The 26,320-nt window shown below is 41.4% G+C and overlaps 1 protein-coding gene across 1 annotated transcript; it reads left to right on the forward strand.

Annotated features, from left to right (window-relative positions):
• Nucleotides 1–81: 81 nt before the first annotated feature.
• On the forward strand, nt 82–22,950 carry LOC139297256 (SR-related and CTD-associated factor 8-like). The gene is made up of 20 exons (XM_070919844.1): nt 82–111; nt 1,074–1,157; nt 13,172–13,216; nt 13,600–13,761; nt 14,279–14,435; nt 14,553–14,680; nt 14,882–15,058; nt 15,140–15,219; nt 15,349–15,469; nt 15,727–15,858; nt 16,064–16,173; nt 16,888–17,081; nt 17,186–17,286; nt 17,609–17,722; nt 17,928–18,084; nt 18,411–18,541; nt 18,763–18,904; nt 18,997–19,044; nt 19,162–19,386; nt 19,520–22,950. The coding sequence occupies exons 1-20, from the start codon at nt 82–84 to the stop codon at nt 21,541–21,543; spliced, it is 4,362 nt and encodes a 1,453-aa protein (XP_070775945.1). The 3' UTR covers nt 21,544–22,950.
• The last annotated feature ends 3,370 nt before the right edge of the window (nt 22,951–26,320 follow it).

A 26,320-nucleotide genomic window follows, 5' to 3' on the forward strand; every position in this document is an offset into this window, starting at 1 on the left:
TCGAGCATGCATGTCTCTAACCGGTTATTGAGGAGATATCTGTAAATATTTACAGTCACCTGCGAGCCGAAACACAACACTATGGAGGCCGTCAAAGCCTTTAACAATGAGGTTAGTTTAAATCCCTTGCAAAATGCTGAACACATTAAGAGTAGAAAATGTTGTCTTAATTCACATTTGCGGTAGCTAGTTGGCTAACGTTAGCATCAAGTAGCAGAAAGGGGGAGAGAGGAGGGTAGTCTCACACAAGGCCGCTGTCTGTGCACAACAATACAGCGACAATGTTAAGTTATTCGGTGTCTAATTCATATTAACAGAAAATACTAAATCCGTGAAGAGACCATGTTTCTTAACACACACCGTGTTGGGTTGCCAGTGTATGAAAAATAAATTCCACAGGCTGGTGCTAACGGTAACTAGATAGCTACAAATTAGCAAACCGCCTCAGTTAGCTTACGTGATAACTTGGTTAGCCAACTAACTAATATGGATGTGGGTAAAAAATACCTGGCACTTACTGCTACTTTGACAGATAATTGTTGCTATGTTATTCTGACTGAATCAGCGTTAGCTTCCTGATATGCAGTTGCACAGAATATAAATTACTAGAGATAACCCAGCACATTTAGACAGCTAGGTTAACCGCTAGCTATCTGGGGGCTCCAAGCTAGTAGCGCAACCATTTGTCTGCATTGACACGAAAGTCTTTGGCATAATCATTGTTAATGCAGACCTCAGTATCCACTCACAGTTAACAGCTAAAACGAATTGGGTTCCACAGTTGACAGAAATTAAATTGTGAATGGTTATTTTATTGTAATGATGGTATCAAAACAAATAACCTGAGTCAGAGGCAAGTCCACTAACGTAACGTCGTCTCATTATGAACTGCTGGCTCTCTGACCACAAACACAGCCAAAATGAAGGTTTTGCAAATGGTGAACAAAGCTTGCAGACGAGAAGGGATGATGCTTTGGGCTACTGTTTGGTTATATAGTCGCTGAATGATTATTAACGTTATGTTTTCGTAGTTACAGCGTATGACACAAGATGTTCTCTCTTTCATTTTTCAGTTGTACTCACTGAACGAGTACAAGCCGCCAATCTCCAAGGCCAAGATGACCCAGATCACCAAGTCTGGAATCAAGGCTATAAAAGTAAGTATGTAGTATTACAGGATGAGGCAGGTAATGGGGAATAAAGAAATGGCCATGAAAGAGAAATTCTCTCCAATTCTTATGTTAAGACAAATATCTATGCTTTACCATCCAGCTATGAGCATGGTAAGTTTTTATGTGAATGCTTAGGCAAAATTACTCTTGAGAGAGAGTAGGTCCACAATCATTTTTGAATATGTATTACGTTACAATTTCAGGCCCCAACACATTGAAGGCATGTGTCCATTTCTGATTTTGATAAGTGATAAATGAGAAGGCAGTAAGCAAAATGTGGAACAGATATTAGCTTTTTATTTCCAACAAAAAACGTCAGATTCAGCCACAAACTGCATTGCAATTTGTCACTTGGTTAATGGGAAACAGATTTTTTAAACATCTAAATACTATTTTATTAAATAATGGTCAGTCTAAGGTTGATGAAATCCAAAAGATTAGTCTGAAGCTAACATACAAACAAGGGTAGATTCTCTAAGATAAAAATGTAAATGTAGATTCTGTGGGCTGATGTGAATTATACAACAGCACTAAAATCATGATTCACATGGCTGTATTCCCTCATTTTACTTTTACATGCAGCTGATCTCCTTATGCCAGTGATTTGATCCGTTACTAAGTAAACTCATCCACACAACCTAGCGTGATGTTTTTGACATCTTATTTACTCTGTTGAAACTTGTGTAGAGTACGTAGAAATACATTTTTCTGTTTTTTACTTTGACTGTGAAGGTCTTGTATAAGCTTTTCAGCTTCTGATGACTATATCCTTTCACAAATACGTGGGAAACTTTTATTATGTAAAAATAGTACAAAGACAACTTTTGTTCTTCAGGTACCTCTTTATGTTTTCTGTTAAGCCTTCAGGCTGAGACTCATGTCACACTAACATGTAGTTGGTAGGTTCACAAATAAGGCAGGCAGTGAGAAAACATTGTTTGATTAGTGGAAGGTATTGAGAAGAGCAAGCCAAAACATATTAGCGGGATGCATATGAGCCTATGTACTTTATGGTTTTGCTAATTCCAAATTTCCATATAAGACACCCATGCCAAGCCAGACCATGAGCATGTTCAAGGCATGAGGTTGAGGGCTGTAGCAGGATTGAGATCCTGTGGGACTCCATATGAACTATGGAGTGGATGGTTAAGAAGTAAAAATCTTAGATGCACCAATCCACTTTTTCAGTACCGATCTGATTCCTGAATTTGGATATCTACCAATAATGAACCAACTAACGATGCAGCAAAACTTCCACCCCTCGCAATGTTGGCTTTACACACATTTCAAGTTGCTGTCTTGCTTTAGCCAACTGTTACGAGCTCTCTCAGTTGCTGACTGTCTCATGTTACATTAAGGGGGTTATGCTCTAGTGCAAGCACCACCTGTACGTCTAACTGATAAATTAAAAAAATGATGGGGACTACTGGATATCATTATAGACCTGTTTTATTACTAATTTATTTGTGCTACAACATTTTGGCTATGGGCTTAAAATTATTACATATTTGTATTAATTCATTAAAAACATCAGACTATGGAATCTGGATCGGTGACATCAGTCCGATATCCGATAATTGAATCGCACCAGCATCGCCGATATTGGATCGGATTGGTCCCAACGTAAAAAAATCTAGGGGGCCTGGATCTCTTATGTATGGGTTTTCAGAAATTTTGTGATAGTGTTTTTGTAGTATATGAAAATCAGAATGCTAAACCAGAACACAGATTATGTGCCAGGAGTTTTTTCCCTATGGTCTGCGTAGCCGTTGGTTCCATTAATATTCGTTTAGTATTGACTCTATATATTAGAGGTCAACCGAAAGGGTTTTTTTTAAATATGGATAGTTTAGAGCAGGAAAAAGCCAATAGCGCTTTTCACAGCAGATATTTGGACTTTTCATTGTAGGAAAAGCACGGGTATATCCCACTAAGTCGGGACAGTGTGTCAGCCAGCATGCACAATACCAGGTCCCTTAAACCAAGCAGCTAAATGGATTTCATTGATTGTATTATTTACACCTATGCTTTTCCTACTCTGACATGTTAGAGGCTCAGTGTTATGCTAGAGTTGGCTAGTTGATTTCATACAGGTCCACTTGTATTTACACAGACAAAAGAACAACAGTGGCATTTCTTGTTTGTGCGAGTGTTACCATGGGTGGTGAAAATCTTAGACACTGAAACAGTATGACTAGACGCAGTTCATTTGCAAGTATGTTAACTCCGTGTCGACACAGCAGCAGATTCGGTCCCCTGGCACGGTCTACACTGGACACGCTCAGTCACAGTGCTGCTGTGTGGTCACCCTTGTTTTGGTAGCACTCACTGCTTCATACACAAACACTGTAGTTACATTCGTAAAATAGAAGAAAATAGACTTGAAGCATAAAAAGACGCTTGGGGTGGTCATGTATGCAATGCGGCCTGTATGGACAGCTATTATTATATTGATTAAAATAGAAGCCTATCCGTTCCATCAGACAGGCGTGACACAGGGGACTGAAAAACGCGGCTGAAACACATCTTTTGCAGACAGCCATCATTGGCAATATCTGCACTTTATTCAGTAACAACAAACAGAAAAAAACAAAAACAATCATCAGCTTATGATTGGATGTTGTGGTTCAGTATTACATCTTAAAAATGTAGTTGCAAATCCTTGAACTAATTTACCTATTAGTGAGATTTTTTGATGTGACATTATAAACACCCTTTACACTATTTCCTGGTTTCCTGGACCCTGGGCCTATTAAAGGCCTCTCAGAGGAAAAAGCTGATCAACAAAAAACTGACCAAGTCCCTATGACCATCTGTGGTTATAGTTCACCTGAAATGAAATTTTTTTTCTGAGACGCTAAAGGGATATAGGCCAAGACTGAAGATATTTTTTCTATTATTTTATACATTTATAAATTATTACATTATTATTACAGCAACATGTGAATTAATTGAAGATTTCAAGGCCTGAGAGCACAAGTCCAGGACACCAGTCCTTAACGATAAATCTTCTGATGATATGTTTCCTGTGTGAACTCTTGTTTCTAAAGGAATTGCTGTGTTTTTGGTGTTGCTGTGCCTTATGTTGCTTGTGAATAACACCCGTTTCCCCTTCCCTCAGCAGCTCTCCCAGCTCCCCCAAAGCACTGAAAGTGAAGCAGGAGGATGGGGTGGAGAGAGTTACAAAGAGATAAGAGAATCCCTAACCAGCTTAGGTAGGAGTATGGGTTGTTTCACAAGGAAGATGGAAGAAGACTAAAATCATTTAAACTTAATTTGCTCCCACACACCCAGAGAAGCGGGGATTTTGCTGTTGCCTCTGTTGTGAGCTATACTCCCCCTCTGGTTGTCATACGTTGGTCGATGTTGGCTTTGAGCTCTTGATTGTGTTGGAAATTGAAGGTGCAATCTAGTTTTTCTTTTCTTCTTGAATTGTCTGACAATATTTGTGTTGTGCATTTGTCTAGTTAATGCACCTTTCTTTCTTGGTTGTCAAGTCAGAACATTTTCTGTGTTGCTTCATATTGATGGAGCTGGAGCAATCAGTTGGTGTGGGGTTTAAATTCACAAGTTGTGAGAATGCATATAGACAAGTTACCATTGGTGATACAGCTTTTAACACAATTTCAGTAATTCAGCATTCATCCTCAACATATTGGACATCACATATATACACTTCATTTTCACATAACATAGGCTGGTGAGGACGGAGTAGTCTAAGATGGATGTTATTTTGGGGTGTTCTTCATAAAGCACCCCTTGTGCAGAGTCTTTTTTTAGTTGTCGTAGAAAGACACTATCAGTGTTGCATTAATATGACAGCATTCATTAACATGGTAATTTGATTCATCCCTGAGGGTTTTGTCTATTTCACAGTGAATGTTTATTTTGACAGGGTAGCAGTGATTCGTGTTTGTAGTTTTCATGTTGGCACATGGTATTCAAGGACTTGAAAATGTCTAATCTGCTGATCCGGTCTTGGTATTTAAGATAGAATTAAAGTGCAGATTTTAACAACAAATTAGAGGTGTAACTTTTTCAAAAAACCTAGTTCAAATGAATGAGAGCTAATTTATTCGAGTGCAGCCCATGCAGCCTAGTCTTAAAATATATTGTAGAATTGACGTGGTTCCCGTTCATTCACTGTGCTTCTGCTGCCTCACCTGAGGAACAAACTAACAGATTACAAATCTGGATGATCAAATTTAAATTAGAGGAAAGATGTGGCAGTGGACTGCACTCTATTGTCAGGACTGTTTGTCTTCACCACAGACTTTTTCTCAATTTAACCAATCTGACTCAGACATGATTAATATTTCTTCACTTTCACGCCTGGGCTTTAAAAGTTTGTGTTTATGTTGATGGTCTTAATTATCCAACAGCCATTACATTAACTCTTTTGGGCTGACATCAGCACACAGCTACTGACAGAGGCAACAGTAAGCTAAGCTTTGCTGGGCTTACACCTTATACTGTGTCCGTTATACTGTCCGTTGAAATACGTGACCACAGATGCAATGCCAACAGCTTTTCAGCTGAAGATGGCTGTCTCTTTTCTTTTTGCGAGTAGTGTGTCTGGTCCTGTGTTTATATTGTATGTGTCTTCCCCCTTTTCCCCAAGCGGAAAGATGAGGGCTGTGATAATAACAATAACAATCTTGTAAACCTTGTAAATCCTCTTGAAATCTTATGCATGGTTTTTGCAGCAATCCTAGTCTGTGCTGTATTTTGTGGTTTGTGCACCTTTAGGACCAAGGAAAAGATGGGACAGATTGTTGTGAAATGTGTCAGACTGAATGTTTATTAAGCTATAGCTTTTCTAAGATAATAAGAGTTGACCTAGCTGGACAACATTCATGAGAAATTGTTAAATCATATTAAGTAATTTAACATACACTCCCAAATCTACCTTTGGTTTACTATATGTAAATACTGCCAAAAGAGATAAAGATTACCAAAGATTGAGATATAATTTTTTTTGATGAAACAGCAGCCTCTAAAATCTTTATTTCAACAACTTCGAATAAATTATTTCAACTAAATTACCAGCAATAATTAGTGACTGTCCAGACACAATTTGTTTGCCTTGTAATGGCTGTTGAGTGAATTTGCAAGGGAAAATGGGATTCATTTTTCAAACTTGTAATTTATACTTTTTGCGTCACTGAGTACTTTGTGCATTTGTCAAATGTCATAATTCTCCACTAAGAAAGATCCACTTGGTCTGTCATCTTTAATCTTTGGCTTGATACCTTCGATAGTAAGACAGCCATGGCACACAGTGACTAGCATTCATCAAGTGTCAGAGTATGAGAGCTAATCTAGGATCATTTGTCTTTTTTTCAAAATCCATATAAATGGTGAGAGGGATTTGGTCAGTGATTCCAAGACTAGCACTCCTCTCCTCAATACTTGATGATTGATTTCTAATTTCCTCTGTATTATTAGTATGGTTAATCAGATTTTAGGACTAAATCTCAGTTTGTTCTGATACACAGTACATTTGGTAGCAACCATTATTGCCTTTATGTAAATAGTTTGTGACTGATCTGTACAATGAGATGAAATTAACCTAAATGTAGCTTCTATGTACATTAGAAGCTCCCAAACATATTTCCCATTGAAATAAGCCGTATGTGTTCTGGTTCATTTCCAGATGTACTTTATTTAATCCCTGATTTATAAAGGACAATGACAGCCATGACAGTACCAGCTGACAGTATTAATACATCAGCTGTCATCAGGGATGAGGGGCATCTGGGTTTTTTTGTCTTGTGCCATTTGTTGGCAAAACTTAAAAAAAGTCACTTGACTTTTATTGACTAATTTCCAAATGATTGACAGAATCACTAGGTCTCTGTGGGATAATGAATTGAATGGAGCTCATAAGACACACTCAAATAGTGAATTTGATGTTCCTGTGCATCCAAAAGTAACGTCTCATGCTCGTAGAAGACACCACAACAAGGTTTAAGATGTCATGGAGTAAATTAGGACAGCTCAGAGTATGCTAACAGTAAAAGAAAGTGAAGGAATACATAGAGGGAAAGTGCAAATGACCACTTGATTATTCATACCTGGATCTTTGTTATTTTTTGTACCACAAGATTAATCGCAATGATTTCCCATATTCTTGAAAAAAATAAGCCCTTAAGCATTACACTAGTCCATAATAGGCACTGCCATTGTATACCCAGACCTCACTTATTTAGGCTGATTGCTCAGAGCTGTGTGAACATGTACAGACTGATTTATTGTCATCTTTCTGGCTGTCCTGTTAGCAAGGCAAGATGTTTTCAGTACACATTTGATTTGAACTGTTGATAAAGAGGGGGTCGGGACTACTTTAACACTTAAATAGAACAAAGCCATTATTAATGTTATTAGTAACACTTGTGCTTTTCCTACTAGTACAAGTCAAAATGTGCCTGTTGTTTTTATCCTGGTTTATGGCTGCTCAATGAAATAATACAGGCAGCAGAGAAGGCGGGATGCTGCTTGGCTGAGTGAAGGACAATGGTGGAGGTTAATGACAGTAAAGGTTTTGACAAGAAGCTACATAATTTACAACCTTGTGGACTGCTGTTAATGGCTATCTAGGCTAGCTCCCGCAATTGATGTGTTCAGACATTGTGGTCTTGAAAATGTTTGTAATTTCTGTTGTGGTCTAATAGAAATCTATAATATATTTCACAATATAGCAGGGTTTCTTGGCCTAGTCCTTAAAGCTCAAATGAGTGGTTATGAAAATGTGTGGCCCTATAGTATAGTACACCCACACAGCTGTTTTCACTTTGCCTGATTAGACCTCTTCTCAGGACTCTGGGCGTGTACCAACTGTGCTTGATTGACATAGGAGAGATGTCTCACACACTTATCATTGGGATTAGTACATGGATTTTGGTGACTGTAATTTACAGCAACACTGTGCCCAAGCTCAACCTGACCAGGGAGTCTGTTGGCCAGAGTAACCTATTTTTTTTTACGCACTATAAATTTGTTTGTTTTGACATTGTGTGAAATCTGAGGGGGAAAAGCCTCCAAACTTTTTTCGGAAATATTTTGTGCAGAAGAATGTGAAACCTTCCAATATACCTCCTTCTGAACTTCACAGCCTTCATATAATTTCTCCTCTCCTGCTGCTTGCCTGCTTCTAGTATCATGTTGCTCTCTTTATCCTGATATAAATATAAGGTTTCCCCACAGTCTTTAAACCTCTTCCACTAAAAAGAGAATATTGGTATTACTTTTTATGCGCATCTTATAACTCACAGGTAATTTGTGTTTGAGCAGAGATTAATAACTCACTCACACACACACACACTGATATTCACCAGATTGTCAGAGAATATTTTCCCTCTGACACTTTCAGTTATGTAGATTCAGATTTGATCTTTTTTATGGTCTTTTAAATTTTGAATGCACACCAGAAGGTTTAGAAAGTGGCTCAGAATATAATTTTAAAAATCCCTGGTTGTCACACCATGCTGAACTCATTTTAGTAATGTGTTGACTAAATTGGCAATAAGAAGTATTCCTCTCAAATTGAAATGAACTGTTTTTCATTTTCGGTTAATTCTAAGTGGGTCCAAATATTTGTAATTTTATTTTGTGGTCATACTCAAAATAGTAGCATACTCAAAGTGTATCATGAGCACAGATTTGTATAGATCAACATCTCCCAACATGAAAAAAGTCTTTCTGTTTTTCCTTAAACATTCAGGGACCAAGTCCTATTTGTTGAGCTGTTGTTGAGGCTGTGGTGCATACAGCTCAGAACTTTACTTGAGAATGAAATCAAGCATTCAAATGGATTTAAACTGCACATTGCATTTGATGTACTGATGCAACTAAAGTTTGTGTCACTGTTATTGCAGTCACCAGTGCAGCTTTGGAACATATTTACATTTTCGCTCATGTCAGTTTCTCTCCCTTTGTTCTTGATTGTTTTGTAACAGTACTTCTACCAGACTGACCAACTAGTTATGTAGAAGGATGTTTGCCAACTTTTTTAAACCCAGTGTCAGTTTAAAAAAATAAAATAAAGTAAAAGTGGTGCCTTGGGTAGATATAAAAATCCCTTCACAAATGAGGCCAGATTAGGGAGAATCCCTCTTGTTTGGTTGAGGAGGGATCCCACCTACGTCTGAAGTGATGTCATTTGGCCTGCTGTTACCTGTGCTGCCATCTATCTTATCTGTCTTTCCTTCCCTTCCTTGTGCTTTTTCCCATCCAATTGGTCGTAACAGTCACTTAAATGTACCTAACCGAAACTTCCTAGTGGATAGCCTATGGGTCTATTGGTTTCTAAGGGTTAAAACATTGCAAAGCACAATGTGAATCTATTTTTCATAATCATATGTCCAATACACTTATTATACAGAGTAAATGTTTCTTATCCTTTGCACACTTAATCAGGCTGTGCAGTGTGCTAGATCAGTTGCCTAGAGACGGGACCCCACTGCAGCAACTAGTGTATGAGCATGTGTTTTTCTTTGCAGGCATGCCTGTGCTCAGTAGGGTTACTGTAAGTTTAAGGTCTGGGAATCTCACGATTGAATAACAAAAAAAATGTCTCGATGCATCCTGACTAGATTAATATTTAAACCTGTGAGTGTAGTGCAGCTGTCATCTTTAAAAAGACCCAACTCTTTCAAAGAGCTGTTCCCTCATCAGCATTCACTGCTTTTCTCCCGTTATCGTCCACATTGTGACTTTAGTAACTGGTCGAGTTAAGAATGTTTTTCAACTAAACTCACATCACTTTGCCCTGTGTTCAGTTTGGTGTCGGACTTATTTCAGCATACAGTTTGAGACTAATCGTCGTCCATTTTAGCTGTAACTAACCGGGAAACCGTAATGATGTCACTTGGGCCTAAGTAGATATTATGTATGGGTCTCTTTTGTGTTTAGTTTTTGTGTTGCTAATGTTGTCATTGATTTGGGTTGAAGAGGGCATCTGTCCTGTCTTGAGTTATTGGTCTCAGTATCTGATCTTTTCAGTGATTTACAACATTTCAGGCTTTACTAAGGCTACTGCTTACTAGCTAGTTGGCTGGTGCTGCGAACACGTTTATTCCCAGTATTATATGCTAATAGTGTCTTGACACAAATAAATTTCACGTTGTTAATTTTCAACCACTGCAAACCTTACTGGACGCACACAGCTGGCTCTGAGTTAAATGGATATGCTTTCGTGTCTAGTTTCTAGTTTCTAGGCTGCATTACGTTTACGCAAATAAATTTCAATGGATTATTTACAACATAGTCTGATGGGTTTTGCAAGTGTAAATGATCTTTGTTTATATCGGACTTTATATTTGATAGTATGAATGGCGTATTGTCTCAGTGTGGTGTTTGTAAGTCTTCAGACTTAAAGTCACTATTTTTGCAGTTGTATTCCAATGTTAAGTTTTCCTGAACATCTGTCATGCTCTTGTTCGAGCTACATCTGAGTGTGCACAGACAGAAAGCTTATTATTATTATTATTGTTATTGTTATTATTATGATTGTTTCAGCTATGGAGGTTTGTTTTATATGGAATTTATTTGACAAGGGTATTGATGGAGAAATAGTTTCCTTGCAACTCACTGACAAATTTCCACAGAGGCTTTTTTGTTTTGACAAAAGCTTTTAAAGAATACCAACAAAATGGCATTTGTTTAACTTAACTTGTGTAATATCTGTGCACAGTTAGCAAAAATACAAACAATTTGACAGTAGGGATTTTATTTCAAAGATCATACAGCACTATCTTAATTAAAGTGAACTTTGATTTTGACAGTAACATCTCACTGCCTTATGTGAGCATGCCTGCAGTTGCTTGACAGGCTTTTCGTCTGTCTGTTTTGAACTTTATTTAATTGAAATGACCACTTTCCTCTATTTGGTCCCTGTGATAAAGAACCATATACTCTGGCCACTCAGTCTCCTGTGCTTTGACTCCATCTACTGGCTGATTGTAGAATTTAAGCTTTTATTAAAAGTGTGTGAAGACACATTGTTTGATTTGCTTAAATCCAAATGCATAGTGCTTCAGATGTGCAATGCCAAGTCCTTCCAGAAGTGGATTTGCAAAAAAATTAATAGATAAATAAATATAAGGCTGCACAACCATGTTAGTTTTTACTGTAATATGGAAAGGGTAAATCTTTCAGATGTGTCTCAGTGCCTGTGTATTAATGTATACAGCTTCAGCAAAGACTTCATCCATCATTGAGGTATGAATTTCAGTACTTTGGTACATCACTGAGTGCTTTGTGAACCGTCACTATACATGTTTGACCTCAGAAAGCCTTAAAGTCTCAGGCTCAGCTTTGCTCACTGATGATCTGGGCACAGAGTGAGTGCAGAGAGCTCAGCAGAGCTTTTTGGGTTATGTAATTTTTTCATCCAAATCTAAGCTTCTCAGTCAGACATACTGTGTTTGAATATGCTTTTATAAAATATAAATATTAGCAGCATGGGCACAGACACATCAGCCAAGGCAAAATTCAGCATCATCTCTCTCCATAGGAAAACAGTGGCTATAAAGGTATGGAGATCACCTACTGACTAGGACTGGTTGTGATTGTTATATTTACCTGTTCACATCACATAGTAGGAATACACATTTACTGACATATCTTTTATAGACTTTAGCTGTGCAGGCAAAAGGGTCTTTTAGCTCTGTGGTGTCAGTAGTAAACGAGGTGCAACAGTGCAGTTTTAGTATAGTTGTCACACCTGAATAAACCTCCAAAATCATATCAACTACGTAAATGTATATTATCCTCTCTTGATTTACTGGTTACTAAATTTAAACTTCCATGCACATCAGTGCAGCAGAGTCTTCACAGGTATATAGATTAAAGCAGTGGTTCCCAACGCCCAGGCCGCGAGGAAACCTTCATTATAAAACTACTGTTTTGGTTGATCTATAATTAATGGCTGAGCCAAACTGTCCAACAGTTAATGGCCAGTATCTGCAGAGTTCCCAAACTGCTGTCAGTTAATAGCCATCTACTCACCTCTTGCTAGCTGGCTACCTTTTATATTGTAATGGCCCTGTTTTATATAGAGTACATAAAGGCTACATGGACTGAATCTAACAAGGTTGTAGACTCGACAACATAATGAAAGGGATGATTTGTGTCAGACTTTCTGGTCTAGATGTTTTTCATTCAAGTGAGATACCTTTACCACTTCCATGTTTTGGAGTATGATGACTCATGTTTTGGTATGAATTCAGCATCAGAGTTCAATGTTTATTTTCTGTGGTTCGGTCCACTTACATAAACACAAATGAATGCCAAATGTTTGTTTATTAATTGGCAACAATTATCATAAAAAAATGAGTTGTTGGAGCAAGCCTCATTTAGCAGACTACTTTTCACAGGTCACTGGAAAGTGTAGGAATGTCCTATTGGTTCCTGTTTTTTAACATTTTTCTGAAAAAAAATAGCACATTCTGCCAAGGCCACCAATAAAAAAACGTTGGTAGTGTTCAATTTGAATTCCAACTTTTTTTGAACTTCTTACTGGAAGTATGATTCTTTACATCTTTCTGTTACACCCTTCAAAATTGACAATTTACCTTCAGCATTAATGATATATGCTTTGCAGGCCTCTCTAAATGAAGATAAAACAGCTTTGAAGATTAAATTATATTACAGCAAATTTTACATTTCTTAATGTTTGTAAAACCGCCAGGAGACAAAACTGCAGTTGTCATCACTAATCTCTCTGTCTGTGATGTCAGTGATGGGAGGTGGTGGGGGTGTTAAGGGGGGTGGGTAGTGTAGGGTGGGGCAACTGGAGAAATGTTCCAACAAAAAGAAAAGAGTTTAAAAAAAAAAAAAAGCTGGTCAAGTATTTTCTGTACCTTTCTCAGGTTTTAACTAACCAGAGCTGCTGCTGGTTTAGTTTTACCTCCACTACTGCATTTTTTAAAACTCTGCTCTGAAATAGTGCTGTTCAAGTCACTCAAAATGTTTCCTTTACTTTGCTTATCTTTCAGTTCTACAAGCATGTTGTACAGAGTGTGGAGAAGTTCATACAAAAGGTGAGTTATACATTTGAAATGAAGATTGTCAGTAAACATTTTGGGAGTTAGTTTGAGTTTGATGATGAGGTGAAATCAGTCAAAAGTTAGATTTTCCTAAACCAGATGCAAAGGACATGTAGGTAAAGGCATGGTGATGATCCTAATAGTTTATATATTCAGTTTAAATGCAGTGTTTATACAAATTCCTTTTTTTAACAGTGTCAATTGTCAATGTGTTCTCTTAACAATTTCACAAATTGCATGTGATCTACTTGAAATGTGTAGTATAGCAATGTGCAAAGGTGCATTCATCACTTAAGTGAAGTGCATAAAAGGCCCTAGACTTTAACCTCCTGGATTTTTCCCGTTATTAACATAAATATCTGTTTCTGTATCCGCAGTGCAAACCAGAATACAAGGTCCCAGGGCTGTACGTCATCGACTCGATTGTCAGACAGTCGCGACACCAGTTTGGCACAGAGAAGGATGTTTTTGCTCCTCGCTTCAGCAAGAATATCATTGCAACGTTCCAGCACCTCTACCGCTGCCCATCAGATGATAAGGTCAGACAGATTTTAATAGGTTTTGTGTTCCTCTCTGTGAATTTTCATTTTTGTGGCTTGTCATGGGTTCAAGAGAGCTGATATTAGATGCCTTTATATATGCCTCTAGGCATATATAAATAGGTGTTTTGAGGAATAGATCAGGGATTGGCAATGGGCTCACTTTATTGCATTGTTGCAACTAAGTAAGTGAATCAGTCGTCACTCCCTTCATTTGTGTAGGGCTGTTTGTTTTTGTCCCATATCATCATGGACAAATATTAGGAATTGTTAAGAAACCAGTGAAAAGGAAATTATACATTTTAACCTTTTATGACAAAGGAAAGACGTGACTCAGGCATGTAATAGAGGTTGCAAGACCAAAATATCATGCTTTTGTTTTTAAATATATAGTCAGTTTTTGGCCTTGAGACTCCTGCAGGTTTAGTTTTTAGTCTGTAACTGTCCCAAAGCAAAGTGTCTTCATCTTTTACTGCTATGTCACAGTTGCTTTTGTCTTCTTCATTGGTGCTTCCAGAGTAAGATAGTGCGAGTCCTGAACCTGTGGCAAAAGAATGCGGTCTTCAAGAGTGACATCATTCAGCCTCTGTTGGACATGGCGGCAGGGATTCCCCCTCCCAGCGTCACACCTGTCATGCCCAGCAGTGCTGCCCCCGTCAATAACACTACACCTGGTCAGTCAGAGTACACTCAAGTAGAGTGAAACACACATACCCATACACTCTGAAAACTAGTTTGACACCAGTGTGGAATGTTTATATTACAAAACATCTCTGTCTCTGTATGTCCAGGCACCCCAGCCACCCCAGCTACCCCAGCTAACATAGTCCAGGGTCTGCCTGACTGGGCTTCCCAGATTACCAACACAGACACTGTGGCTGCTGTGGCACAGATCCTACAGAGTCCCCAGGGACAACAGGTTAGTGAACTTGTCCACCCAGCATCTCACTTAATAAACTAATGAACTGAACATGTTTGGTTATGGGTAAATAATAATCCTTAAGAATCTTTATATCCAGTAAAACAATACTTTGTCCTTTTAGCTTGAGTATCCTCTGCAGTCTGTGTAGCGGTTGGTGTTGAAAATGTGTCAAATACTCTATATAATCACCTGTTGTAGCTGCAGCAGCTGGTACAGAGTCTACAGATGCAGCAGCAGAAGCCTCAGCCGTCCCTGCTGCAGGCCTTGGATGCTGGCCTAGTGGTGCAGTTGCAAGCTCTGACAGCTCAGCTCACTGCTGCTGCTACTGCCAACAGCCTCAACCCCCTGGAGCAGAGGGTCTCCTCTTTTAATAAGGTAATGCTGCAGTCAGCAACTGAAAGTTTGTAATTTCTTGCTTTATCTGATGCATCCTAATATGCTGTTTGTTGCTTGCAGAAACTTCTGGGTCCTTTTGATTTTGGGAATGATTCAGAACGCGGAGAGGAATCTAAAAAGGACACCTCATCATCTCAATTGTGAGTTCAGGGTGTTATATGATCAGGCTATTATTTCTCCCACATTAAAACGAACCTAATAGTGATCCAGAATCCTTTCACTGCATCAACCATCTCCGCTGATCTAAACAAGCTGCTAACCACTTTCAGGCCCATGGTGTCAGAGCCCATCAACAGCTCCCTCTTTCATCAGCTGGCTGAGCAGCTACAACAGCAGAACCTTGAGCAGTTTCAGAAGCAGCTTTTAGAGCACCAGCAACACCAACAGAAGGTAGGCACACACACTGTACACACACGGTCACTGTTTCCCAAAGAATGATTTTTCAATACTGAAGGTGTACTCAAGCTTGCTGTCATTTAACAGATAATTATTTTTTCACATGTTGCTCTATGTTAATCATGCTGGATAGTAAATAGCCCTAATTTTCTTTACTGGTGGTCATGGGTAAATATACATTGACCTACCTGTGTAGATGCCATGTTAATAAAGGACACACAATAGGTACACCACTCTTTTTATTCTTCTAGGCAATGAGCATAGAAGGGCAGGACTCAATCTTTGGGCAAGAGAACTCAGTTGCGACTGCTCAGAGCAGCAGCCAGGCACAGCTTCCTGAGCCGGAGAACAAGTTGGATGACTCCATAGATAACCAACAGCAGGTATGCCTGGCCAGTGTGCCACTACCAAAACTTTCATAGTCATGTATACCATGGTTTTATTTATTAACTTTTTTAAATGAAATGAATGTCTCAACACAAGTAATGTTTATTTATCCATAGGCCTAGATCTGATAGTAATTCTGCAGTTTTCTACATTACCTTGTATTTCTGTGTAAAGATGTGTTGAAATGACGGTCTTTTTAAGGACATGGATCTGGACGAGGGCCCTGATGGTATGGAGGAGGAGATCTTTGAGGCAGAGGAGAAGAAGATTGTGAGCACACGCTCCAGAACACGCTCAAGGTCACGCTCTAGGTCAGTCCCACTTATGAAATCTCATTTTGTGGCAAGATTTTCTGAATGTGCGTGTAATATTGCTGAATTGTCTGTTGTACAAGCTGAAGAAGCTATAATCTTTTAACCTCTTTAGAAAAGTGCTGACTATTTCCCTGAAGGTCAGATGATGCAGTACTGTCTTAAGAGAACTATATGGAACCAGTTCTGACTGGAAGATCTTTATGTGTAAAGGATAATAATAACCAAAACTTACTGATAATTACCTTATGTCTCTGTCTTGCTTACTATATGTAGAACTGCTTTTACTTTCTTACTTCAGAAGACTCGCATAATATGCTGTGTTTCCTCCATGGGCCTAAGAAATGAATACATTCATACAAGACATCAGAGACTGATTGAACTAGACACAATCCAGATTTGTTACCCATATCTCTGGTCAGTGTATTGTAAATTTGAAAGAATGGGCTTTTCAAATAGAGGAGTCAATTAGAGCAGTAATTATTTGCCTATACAAGCTTGTAATATTAGGTTGCTGTAGTCTTTTTAATTTCAAACACTGGCTAGTAGCTCACAGTAGTGCCTTTTGTAAAGTGAACAAATGTTCAATGTAATTATGAACTGTGGAAACGGCTGTTGATGCTCAAAAAGAGCAGGCCTTTGGTGTTACAGTAAACATGACAAAAAGTCAGCCGAGAAAGAATTCCCAAAGGTTTTGTTGTTTTCTCTCTGTAGGTCTCCCAAGAGGAGAAGGTCCCGGTCCCGGTCCGGCTCACGTAAGCGTAAACACCGCAAGCGGTCACGCTCACGCTCCAGAGACCGCAAGAGAAAGTCATCACGGTCTTACTCGAGTGAAAGACGGGCCCGAGAGCGAGAGAAGGAGCGGCAGAAGAAAGGACTGCCTCCTATACGATCCAAGACTTTAAGTGGTAAGTGGAAGTCATTGTGAAAGTCATTGTTTCAGAATATTTCAAGTTTGCTGTCAGTGCTTTTCTGATGAGTAATAATTGTTTTCCCCTCTCCCTGTACCTAGTGTGCAGTACAACTCTGTGGGTGGGCCAGGTGGACAAAAAGGCCACTCAGCAAGACCTCACCAACTTATTTGAAGAGTTTGGTCAGATTGAGTCTATCAATGTAAGTAGACCTCTCCCCCTCCTAACTCTCTAATTTAGTGACAGTATGTCAGCCAGTTATTTGATCTCCAAACTCCCAAAATGATATTTGTCATAACAATGTAGTGACCTTAAGGTGCCGTTAACTGTCTGTCATATTTCTATTACAATTCCAATATCTTGTTTATTTCTTTGTCATTCCTCTATGCTACACATATGCGCCCTCTCATTTAGACATTTCTCATCAATCACACATCTAAGTCGATTGTACTTCTCCACTGTATGGTCATGTCTTGTTATTTAACCTTCCCATGTCCTATGTAATTTAATCTGGTTGTCTGCAGATGATCCCTCCCAGAGGCTGTGCCTACATCTGTATGGTCCACAGACAGGATGCATACCGTGCCCGCCAGAAGCTCAGCAGCGGCTCCTTTAAGATTGGCTCCAAAATCATCAAGGTGCACATTACCTTTCTAATTTAATTGATTGTATTCTCATTCACCTTGTGGTTTCTTCTAATGTAATTTACCATTGACCTCCAATGGGGAAACCTCAGAGACAGTTTAGCTTTCCAGGCACATGGATCCTTACATGCTCTCAGAAATTACTTTGAAAAAAATGCTGTTTCTTGACCTTGGCCGTGTGTGTGTGTGTCTGATCCAGATTGCATGGGCTCTGAACAAGGGGGTTAAGCAGGAGTACAAGCAGTTTTGGGATGTGGACCTGGGTGTCACCTACATACCTTGGGAGAAGGTGAAGCTGGATGACCTGGATGGCTTTGCTGAAGGAGGAATCATTGACCAGGAGACCGTTAATGATGGTGAAAAGAAACACATCAACTTATTAACTTCTTTCTTTGGCACGCGCTCTAGGTCTGTTGATTTGGAATAAGTGCCTGTTTAAATATAAGGATACGCAGGCATGTTTGTACACACATGATGAAAGCATAACATGGATTTGTTTTCTACCCCGTTCCCTCAGTTGTTTGTTTTGTTATGGTAATGCACAGAATCCTTAAAGAAATCCCATCAGGAACCCCCCACCGTGAAAGAAAAATGATTTAAGTTGGAACAGAAACCGCTTAACTCCCAAACCAAACAAAGAATTGGATGATAGTTTATAACTTTGTTTTGTCTGTTTCTGCAGAGTGGGAAGCCGCCAAGAACTCTGAGCCAGCCAAGGAAGTTACAAGTCAGCCAGTAAGCACTGAGACTACAGCGGCATCTAACACCCAGACTGAGACCTACGCTCAGCAAGTCACCATGATGCCTGTACAGGTACTGAAGAGCACATAGGGCTCACTGTTTTGATTATCATTGTTTGGATAACAATGGTGACCATGCATCTTTGTTTGCCATAAGTAGGACTATTTTGATCTGTTAAACACCCAGAGAGCAATGGGTTTTTTCAAAGACTTCAAGGAGGCTTGGGCAACCACTGGTACATGGTCCGGAACTTGTGTACCATGTAACTTACTCATGTGCTCTCTCTAATTCAGCTGCCAGTGGCCCAGGCTGTTCCCAATGCAGTTGGTTTGGTGCCTCCTTCCTTCCCCGTCACCATGGGCATACCCCCACCAGGCTACGGGCCGCCACCACCTTTCATAAGGGCTGGCTTCAATACTTCGCAGCCTCCGCCAGGTAGATGACACAAATGGTCATATAAAGATCAGACCTACAGAAATGTATAATATTATTTACAAGCTTACATGAAACCATTCTCTGTTGTGCAGGTTTTATGCAGGCAGCACAGACAGCAGGCATGGCCTCAGCAACTACTTGTGAGTATTTATGACATACATATAGTTTTGAAAATTGACAACATGTCCATTCAAGGCATTTAGTTGGAATTTATTAGCTTGGATTTAACTTGTTGTTTCTCCTGTACCCACCTATAGCTCTAGTGCAGTCATCAGTGGCAACCAGCCAAGAAGCTGTCAAGGAATCACCATTCGGTGCTATGATTCCTCCGACCAGCGCTATCCCTGGTAGCTTCATGGCACCCGCCATGCCTGGAGCCGGTGTGTTCAACCCAGTGGGAGTCCAAGCACAGCATGCCACCAATGAGAAAACGGCACAGTCTGCAGAGGGTATGGATGCTGCTGCAGAACTTACACTGCAAGGTGAAGCAATGCTCACATTTTCTTCCAAGGTTCTGGTGGACACTTTGATCCAAGATTTGGATCAATCTTTGGCCAAGAAGATTGGCCAAGATTAATTTTAACATTTATTTCTGTCGCTGTGTTTTGTCCCCAGGCATGCAGAATGCAGTCCGCAGTGGGATGGGTCTCCTTGGCATGCACCCCACAGCTTCCCTCACCCACCCGCTGCATCAGTCTGGTCTGGTTGGACAGAGAATGCCTGGCCTGCTGCCTCTGGATGTGCGACCTAACTTCCTCCAGCCTGGGGTTGCCGCCCGCTTCCCACTCCTCATGCAACAGGGCCCTGCCCAGCAGGCTGCTGGTCTACTTGACAGTGCCCTCCAGGCTCAAGCCCGTGCCAGGGCTCCCTTCTCTCAGCTGGACCCCTTCAACAGGGCCCCCAACCTTACCAGTGAAAATGTATCCAAGACAGAAGATGAGTCTTCCTCTGGGGCTGATGAGGGCAAGGACCAGGACTACCGCTTCCCTCCAATGGAAAAGCAAAGTACAGGCCTGCTGAGGACCCCTCCACCAGAGCATAGGGAGTCCCTTGGAGGTGGTGGTGGAGCAGGAGGGGGTGGAGGAGGCAGGCCTGCCTTGCTCCAGACCCCAGGGTCTCAGCCAGCCAGAACCAGCCTAGTGGGACGTCTGCAGGCTCTTGCAGGCTTCACTCCTGATAACCGTTGGAACCAGGCCAGAGGGGACTTTGATGAACGAGATGGCATGCGAGGAGGCCTACAGGCCCCAGGAGGTCCAAAAGGCTTCCAGGAGGAGCGCCCCACGCCTGTGCAGAACTTCCCCAATCGCTTTGACAGCCGTCCTGGGACAGCTGGAGGAGCAGCCGCAGCTCCGGGAAATGCTGGAGCTGTTGGAGGGCCGCAGGCCTGGAACCGTAGTGGTGGTGCCACAGCACCTTTTGACAGTGAAGTACATCAAGACCTAGATGACCGAAGACGCCCGTGGGACAGGCAAAGAGACAGAGATGAAAGAGATTTTGACTTCAGGAGGGAGATGAATGGTAACCGCCACAGCCGAGAGAGAGAGCGGGAGAGGGAGAGAGACCGGGACCGTGGCCGAGACCGCACCAGAGAACACGAACGCGAAAGAGACCGTGACAAAGAGAGGGACCGCGAAAGGGACCGTGAACGTGGGGGCTGGACACCTCTCCTCCCTCTACCTACACCTCTGCTTCCAACTCCACCTCTTAATCCCAACCTGACCCTGAACCAAGGCAAAATGCTTGCGCCACTCAAGTTGAACCCCCAGATTCAGCCACGATTCCAGTCCCCACTCCTGCCTCAAGCTCAGGCCAAGCCCTCTCTCTTGGGTCTGAATCAGCCACTGCCTCAGGGTCAGATTAAGTCTCCACCTCCATCACAGAGCCAAGCAGCAGCGCCCAAGCCCCAGTCAGAAACCCCAGCTCCGTCTGAGACACCTCAGGCACAGTCCCCACCCTCAGCCCAATCGCCTGAAAACAAGTGTCAGAGCCCGTTGACTGAGGCTCCCACCCAGGCCGAGTCATCTCCACAAACTGAGACCCCTTCACAAACAGAATCGCCATCCCAGCCCATGGCCGAGTCCCCCTCCAAAACCACTTCTTCCCCAGACAGTGAGAGCCCAAGCCAGGCCTCACCGCTGATTGAGGCCTCATTCCAGGACTCACCTGTGGCCTTCACACAAGCTGCCAGCCCCCCTGAAGAGACGACTCACTCTCTGGAGGAGCAGGAAAGTCCACAGAAGGATGAGGAAGAGTCACAAGAGGGAGCCTCCTCACCCCAACCCCAGTGGGGCAATGGACCTGGAATGGACAATAGCACTATGGCTGAACCCACACCTGAGGCCTCTCCTGAGCCCTCTCCTGAGGCCTCTTCCGAGCCCTCTCCTGAGGCCTCTCCCGAGCCCTCTCCCGAGCCCTCTCCCGAGCCCTCTCCCGAGCCCTCTCCTGAGCCCTCTCCCGAGCCCTCTCCTGAGCCCACTCAGGAATCTTCCTCCGATTCTGTTCCCCCTGAAAGTGAACCAGAGCAGCAGCAGGAGCAGCTTGACTCTCCTAAGGACGTAGACAATGAACAGAGTGAGCCCATGGAGGAAGCTGCGAGTCAGCCAGTGGTAGACACTGTCACAGACACTGAGGGGACATAATCATCACTCAGTAGGTAAAAGATCATTTTGTAAAGTTGTCTCTTCTTCTCTGTACTCATGTCAGCAAACCACCACCACCACACGGGACATTGCGAATACTGACTCACATCAGTTATTGTCTGATAACCAATAACAAATGATTTTATCTCTCACAAATACCAGTGTACTTAAATAGAAGGCTCGTTAGCTGATTTATTGATAGACAATTTTGTTTGTGTTTTATTTCCTTTTTCCTTTTTTAAGTTGTAATGCCACCCCACCCGTTTTAACTAATCTAAGCTTGGCGAATTTTATCGAATTGCCTACCAAAATGTTTCAATTGTATATGGGGAAAATGAGCTTTGACCTTCCTATGGAAGAGATTAAGACATCCTGGCTGTTCGACATTGGATTGAATACAATACACACAATACTTGAAAACGGCAGTTGGTGGCCCCATTTCTGTCTCCTCTTCTTTTAAAACGCTGCTGCAAAGTTTTCAATGAATGCTTTTGTGGTGTCCTGCAATGCTTTCAGTTTCTAAGCAGAACAAATAGCCCGCATACAGTGAGACCAGTACAGCTGCTTAGAGTTGGAAAAAAAAGGAACATTTTTAAAATGAAAACATGAAACGAAATGTTGTATCCCCAAAATAAATGTCTGTAATTTGTTTCCAATTATACACAAACAGAAATTCACATGCCAGGGGGAAGAAAAAGAAAACAAACAGGGATGTTCTGATGTTGGGTACATATTGTTTTAGTTTGAAATAAACATGCTTTGTCTGTTTAAAACACATGCTTTAGGACTGTTTTCTGACCCAGGACCAGTGGAAACTAAGACTGCTTTACAGACTTGTACACATTGTGTGCTGTCACACTTCAGTCAATTTGATGTTCTCGTAACTCAAGTTGCTGCTATACCATCCATCCACAGAGCACTTTGTTGGATGCAACCGTGGGACTTGTAGTTTTTTAGTTTCTGATGACTTCAGCCTGTATGTTTCCCCTAAGCTTTTGCTGGGTGACTGTTGAGGATGGGATTGTGCCTTTTTTGAATGGATTTGTCGTTCATGATGCTACCCAACACTACTGTGTGATGTACACCAGACTGTGCGTGCAACTCAGTTTCAGAGAGCTCTATGAACACAATGCTACCTGCACAGAAATTGACTGGCCTGCCGTTTGAAATGTAGCCGGGCAGTTTGTACAGCACTCACCTAGAGGAGAACAAGTCTATATACTCCCATCGTTCTGTGCATGCAGGCCTGTAGCCATGTTTTAACCTTCCTGTCTCTCTTGTTCATTTCATACTTGTAGTGCTTTTCTGTTGGGACATGCTACTAGAAATCCATAGTCTGCTGTTCTCTCAGACCAAATGTCTACTACAGGAGTTGTGATGTTGAATAAAAGTTGAAGGTGCATCGGATTTTTTACCCCTCTTATTGTCATGAATCCTGTCTCAGGCCAGTCAGATGAACTCTTGCACACACAACACTGCAGCTTCAAACCTCAAAAACGAGATAACTTTTAATACCAGACATGTTTGTAGTTGAAACCAATGAAAATGTAAAACAATTATGGGACACACATATCTAGTATACCAGTTTGTGTATTTAGATAAGTATCACATATCCTTATTTCTTAAGTTTCTGAGAATATAAACCATCTAGACTGTAGCCACTGACTTTTATTAGTTCACTTACTCTCAGGCAAGCGTAGAGGCCAGGCATCGAAAAACAAACTTATATCCTGAGGAAAAACTCCCATGAGACCTGAGATGCAGAACAATGGTCAATTCCACACTGTCAAAACACTACAATATACTGTATTTCACACCTAGCAATAAAGGTGTAGATATTTACCGAATGCCCTTTTACCAAAACAGTCGAATTATTTGCTGAATCCAAGCAAAGGGTACATTTCTCACAAGGGACAGTTCCTATATATATTCATATATATATATATATATATATATATATATATATATATATAAAAAACACCCATCTGGCACTTACCTCAACAGAACAAAAGGGTAAGGAGGGAATATACAAATGAGGGAGATGTGGAGGAACCCTGCACTGCCAGAGACCCGGCTGCTACAGCTGCAGGAAGTGCTTACTCAGCACACGCTAGCACCAAGCTCCTCTCTGTGCTCATTTAGGGCCCGGTTAGTGTCAGAAAACACAAGCTAGAGGATTTATTTAAACAGTCGCCGACATCACGGTGTCTACTGATGCCATTTCAGCGTTTTTAATTTTTCTAGTGAAAAAAAACAATGGGCGAAGCTCAATGTGCTGCATAATGCCTTTACCTCCAATTACACCTGAGCTTAGCCTGCTAATCCAAACATCAATACACAGAAAATTAAATATTTCACAGTTTGGCTCTGGATTTAGCATCTAGAGACATGTAAAGACGATAAAGCCGAGCTGAAAACATCCAGTTGCGTGTCTCCTTGTATGACTCGGTCTATAAATTTCTAGCTCCCACCTTCCCAAGGGCCCGGGCAGTCAGCCAGGTCCAGCCTCCTGCTGACCTCCCCACAGAAAGATTTGACAGGCTGAGACTTTGAATCAACCGCTATCTGCCCTGAAACAGACGTACGTGTACACAGCAGTCGGCTAGCTCACCCTTGGACAGCAATGAAAATATATCCAGCCAGCATCCTTCAGTTATTTATCAGTAGCAGATTAAATGTTTGCTGATGTAGGTTCTTCTAATTAGGAATCACGATAAAACCAAATATCTACATTTAGAGCTGGGATTGATTAGGGTCTGATTTTGTGCATTTCTTTCTCTGCAAGCCTTACATTAAAGCCAGTATAACCAACAGACACAGGCCTGACTCAGTCTGGGTCTGATGGTGGTCCTGTGCCAAGCCATTTGCACATCATTCCTATGTTATACTCCACATAAGCCCCTAGCCAAGCCCATTTGAACAAAGCAAAGTGGGCCTGACCTTTAGTTGAGGATTACCCCTGCACAGGCAACTAATGAGAGCATCTAAACCATAACGGCATGGAATAATAATGCACTACTAGTCCATTCCTGGGTGGTAGTGCTAATGTGTGGTTTTTATTGTAGGTCAGTTCCCTGCTGCGAGGAAGTCAATTAGACAGGATGCTTAGGGTTATGGTTTAGCTTGTAAATGGGTTTTAATATGACGTGGGAAAATCAGAAATCTATTCTGATATGGCCTGAAGATGTCCAACTTCAAGGCATAATTTACTCTATAATGAGCATTTTAAATTAGTTTTGGTTATATGGAAGATCAGTGGTTCATTTCCACAACAGATATTGTTCTCCTGTTGCCAGTAAAAGGACCACAGTGTGTGTGTGTCTGTGTGCCTGTGTGTATCTGTAGTGTCAGTACCATGTCTGACCATTTGAGGTCAGTGTGGTACTGCAGCTCTTGTCATTACGGCAGACGGAGGAGTGTGCTCTGTGCAGTCTGGGTTCTTGGAGTGCGACAGCTCAAAATCTGCAGTGCTCACCTCTCTTACCTTCCGTGCTTCGCTCTCTCTGAGACAAACAAAAGCCCACCAGTGCCATGGCAAAGCATATCTACACATGAAATCCCCTCCTTTGAAACTACAACAGGCTCCGCTGAAAGATGAGGGCGTAGAAAATTGCTGCCACGCAGAATCGTCATGGTGCCATCGTGCTGAAATGAATTTGTCAGATACCTCTTTCCATACCTTTTTCAGATCGATATAGGAGTACTGTGATAAATGGAATGAGGTCCTTTTAGTGTGAGACTTGGCCCGTTTCTGCAGCTTCTCAGTTGCTGCATTCTTAATTGATTAAAGCTATTGATTAGGCCTCCCAAAGCCTCCAGACTAAAATCAGCCTCTATCTGCCGTAGCCAGATATCATATTTGCAAATGGTGGAGTCTGTGCCAAGGGGAGAGAGACAGTGTCTGTGCTGGTGTGGCGGCGCACACTAATAAATGACCACGAGAGATTGAGTTAGAGCAAAAAAAACAGAGCCATCTATCTTCTGTCCACCTAGTTATGCGGGAGAGGAATCCCCCTATCTTGGCTCACAACACTCAGCAGCCACAGTAATTACTCTCTACTGTGGGAGTGTGTGTGTGAGTTTCCTCCTTCAAGAAGCCACTGCCTGCCTGGCCACCCCCATTATCAGAGCCAGCAGACAGGGCCGAGGTGTCCAAAGTTCCCTTCACCCTGGAACTCGTCAGGAGTTCACCCCTGCTGCAGGCCGCACCCTGCTGCAAATTGGCTAAGAGAGAGGCAGCAAGGTCGCAGAGTTGCCCCCCCCCCCCCATACCACAGTGAAGTGTGAGTGCTGGAAGTTAGAGCAGCCGCCCTGGGGCTGTTTGTTGGTGGGGATTCGGTGGCTTGCTCAAGGGAACTTTAGCAGGATGTGTACTTGCTGATATTCAGACTTAAAGTCTTCAGGTTCTCACTTGCTGCTCTTTTACGCTCCAGTAGGATTTTTAATTCATGCAGCCAGAGGGAGTTTATTTCTTACTTTTTAAACTAAGAGAAAGAAGGCACAACACTCACTCTGCAGGAAGCTGTTGTTGTGGCCATGATGGCCTCCATCAAATATAAGAAATATAAGAGGCAGAAAACAGGAAGTGAATAAGTAACTGGTGATGAACATTCAGTAATTTGCAGGTGTATTGAAAGAATATTCTGTGCTCTTGTTCTGTATTTTTTTAAACAATTTTCTGCTGTCCAATGGTTTCTGTAACTGTACCTTATCATGGTAATGTAAGACCTCTTTAGTTCCCTTGATTTTGGTCTGACTGAATATGAGTTCATTTTTA

This window comes from Enoplosus armatus, chromosome 15 (assembly GCF_043641665.1).
Source record: "Enoplosus armatus isolate fEnoArm2 chromosome 15, fEnoArm2.hap1, whole genome shotgun sequence".
Taxonomy (NCBI): Eukaryota; Metazoa; Chordata; class Actinopteri; order Centrarchiformes; family Enoplosidae; genus Enoplosus; species Enoplosus armatus.

What these genes read in the sequence shown, in the direction of transcription:
- LOC139297256 (XM_070919844.1), top strand. Translation starts at nt 82, where the DNA reads ATGGAGGCCGTCAAAGCCTTTAACAATGAG. An exon ending in CCATAGATAACCAACAGCAG is followed by an intron (nt 15,859 to 16,063) that starts GTATGCCTGGCC and finishes GGTCTTTTTAAG; the next exon opens with GACATGGATCTGGACGAGGG. An exon ending in TTGGCTCCAAAATCATCAAG is followed by an intron (nt 17,723 to 17,927) that starts GTGCACATTACC and finishes TGTCTGATCCAG; the next exon opens with ATTGCATGGGCTCTGAACAA.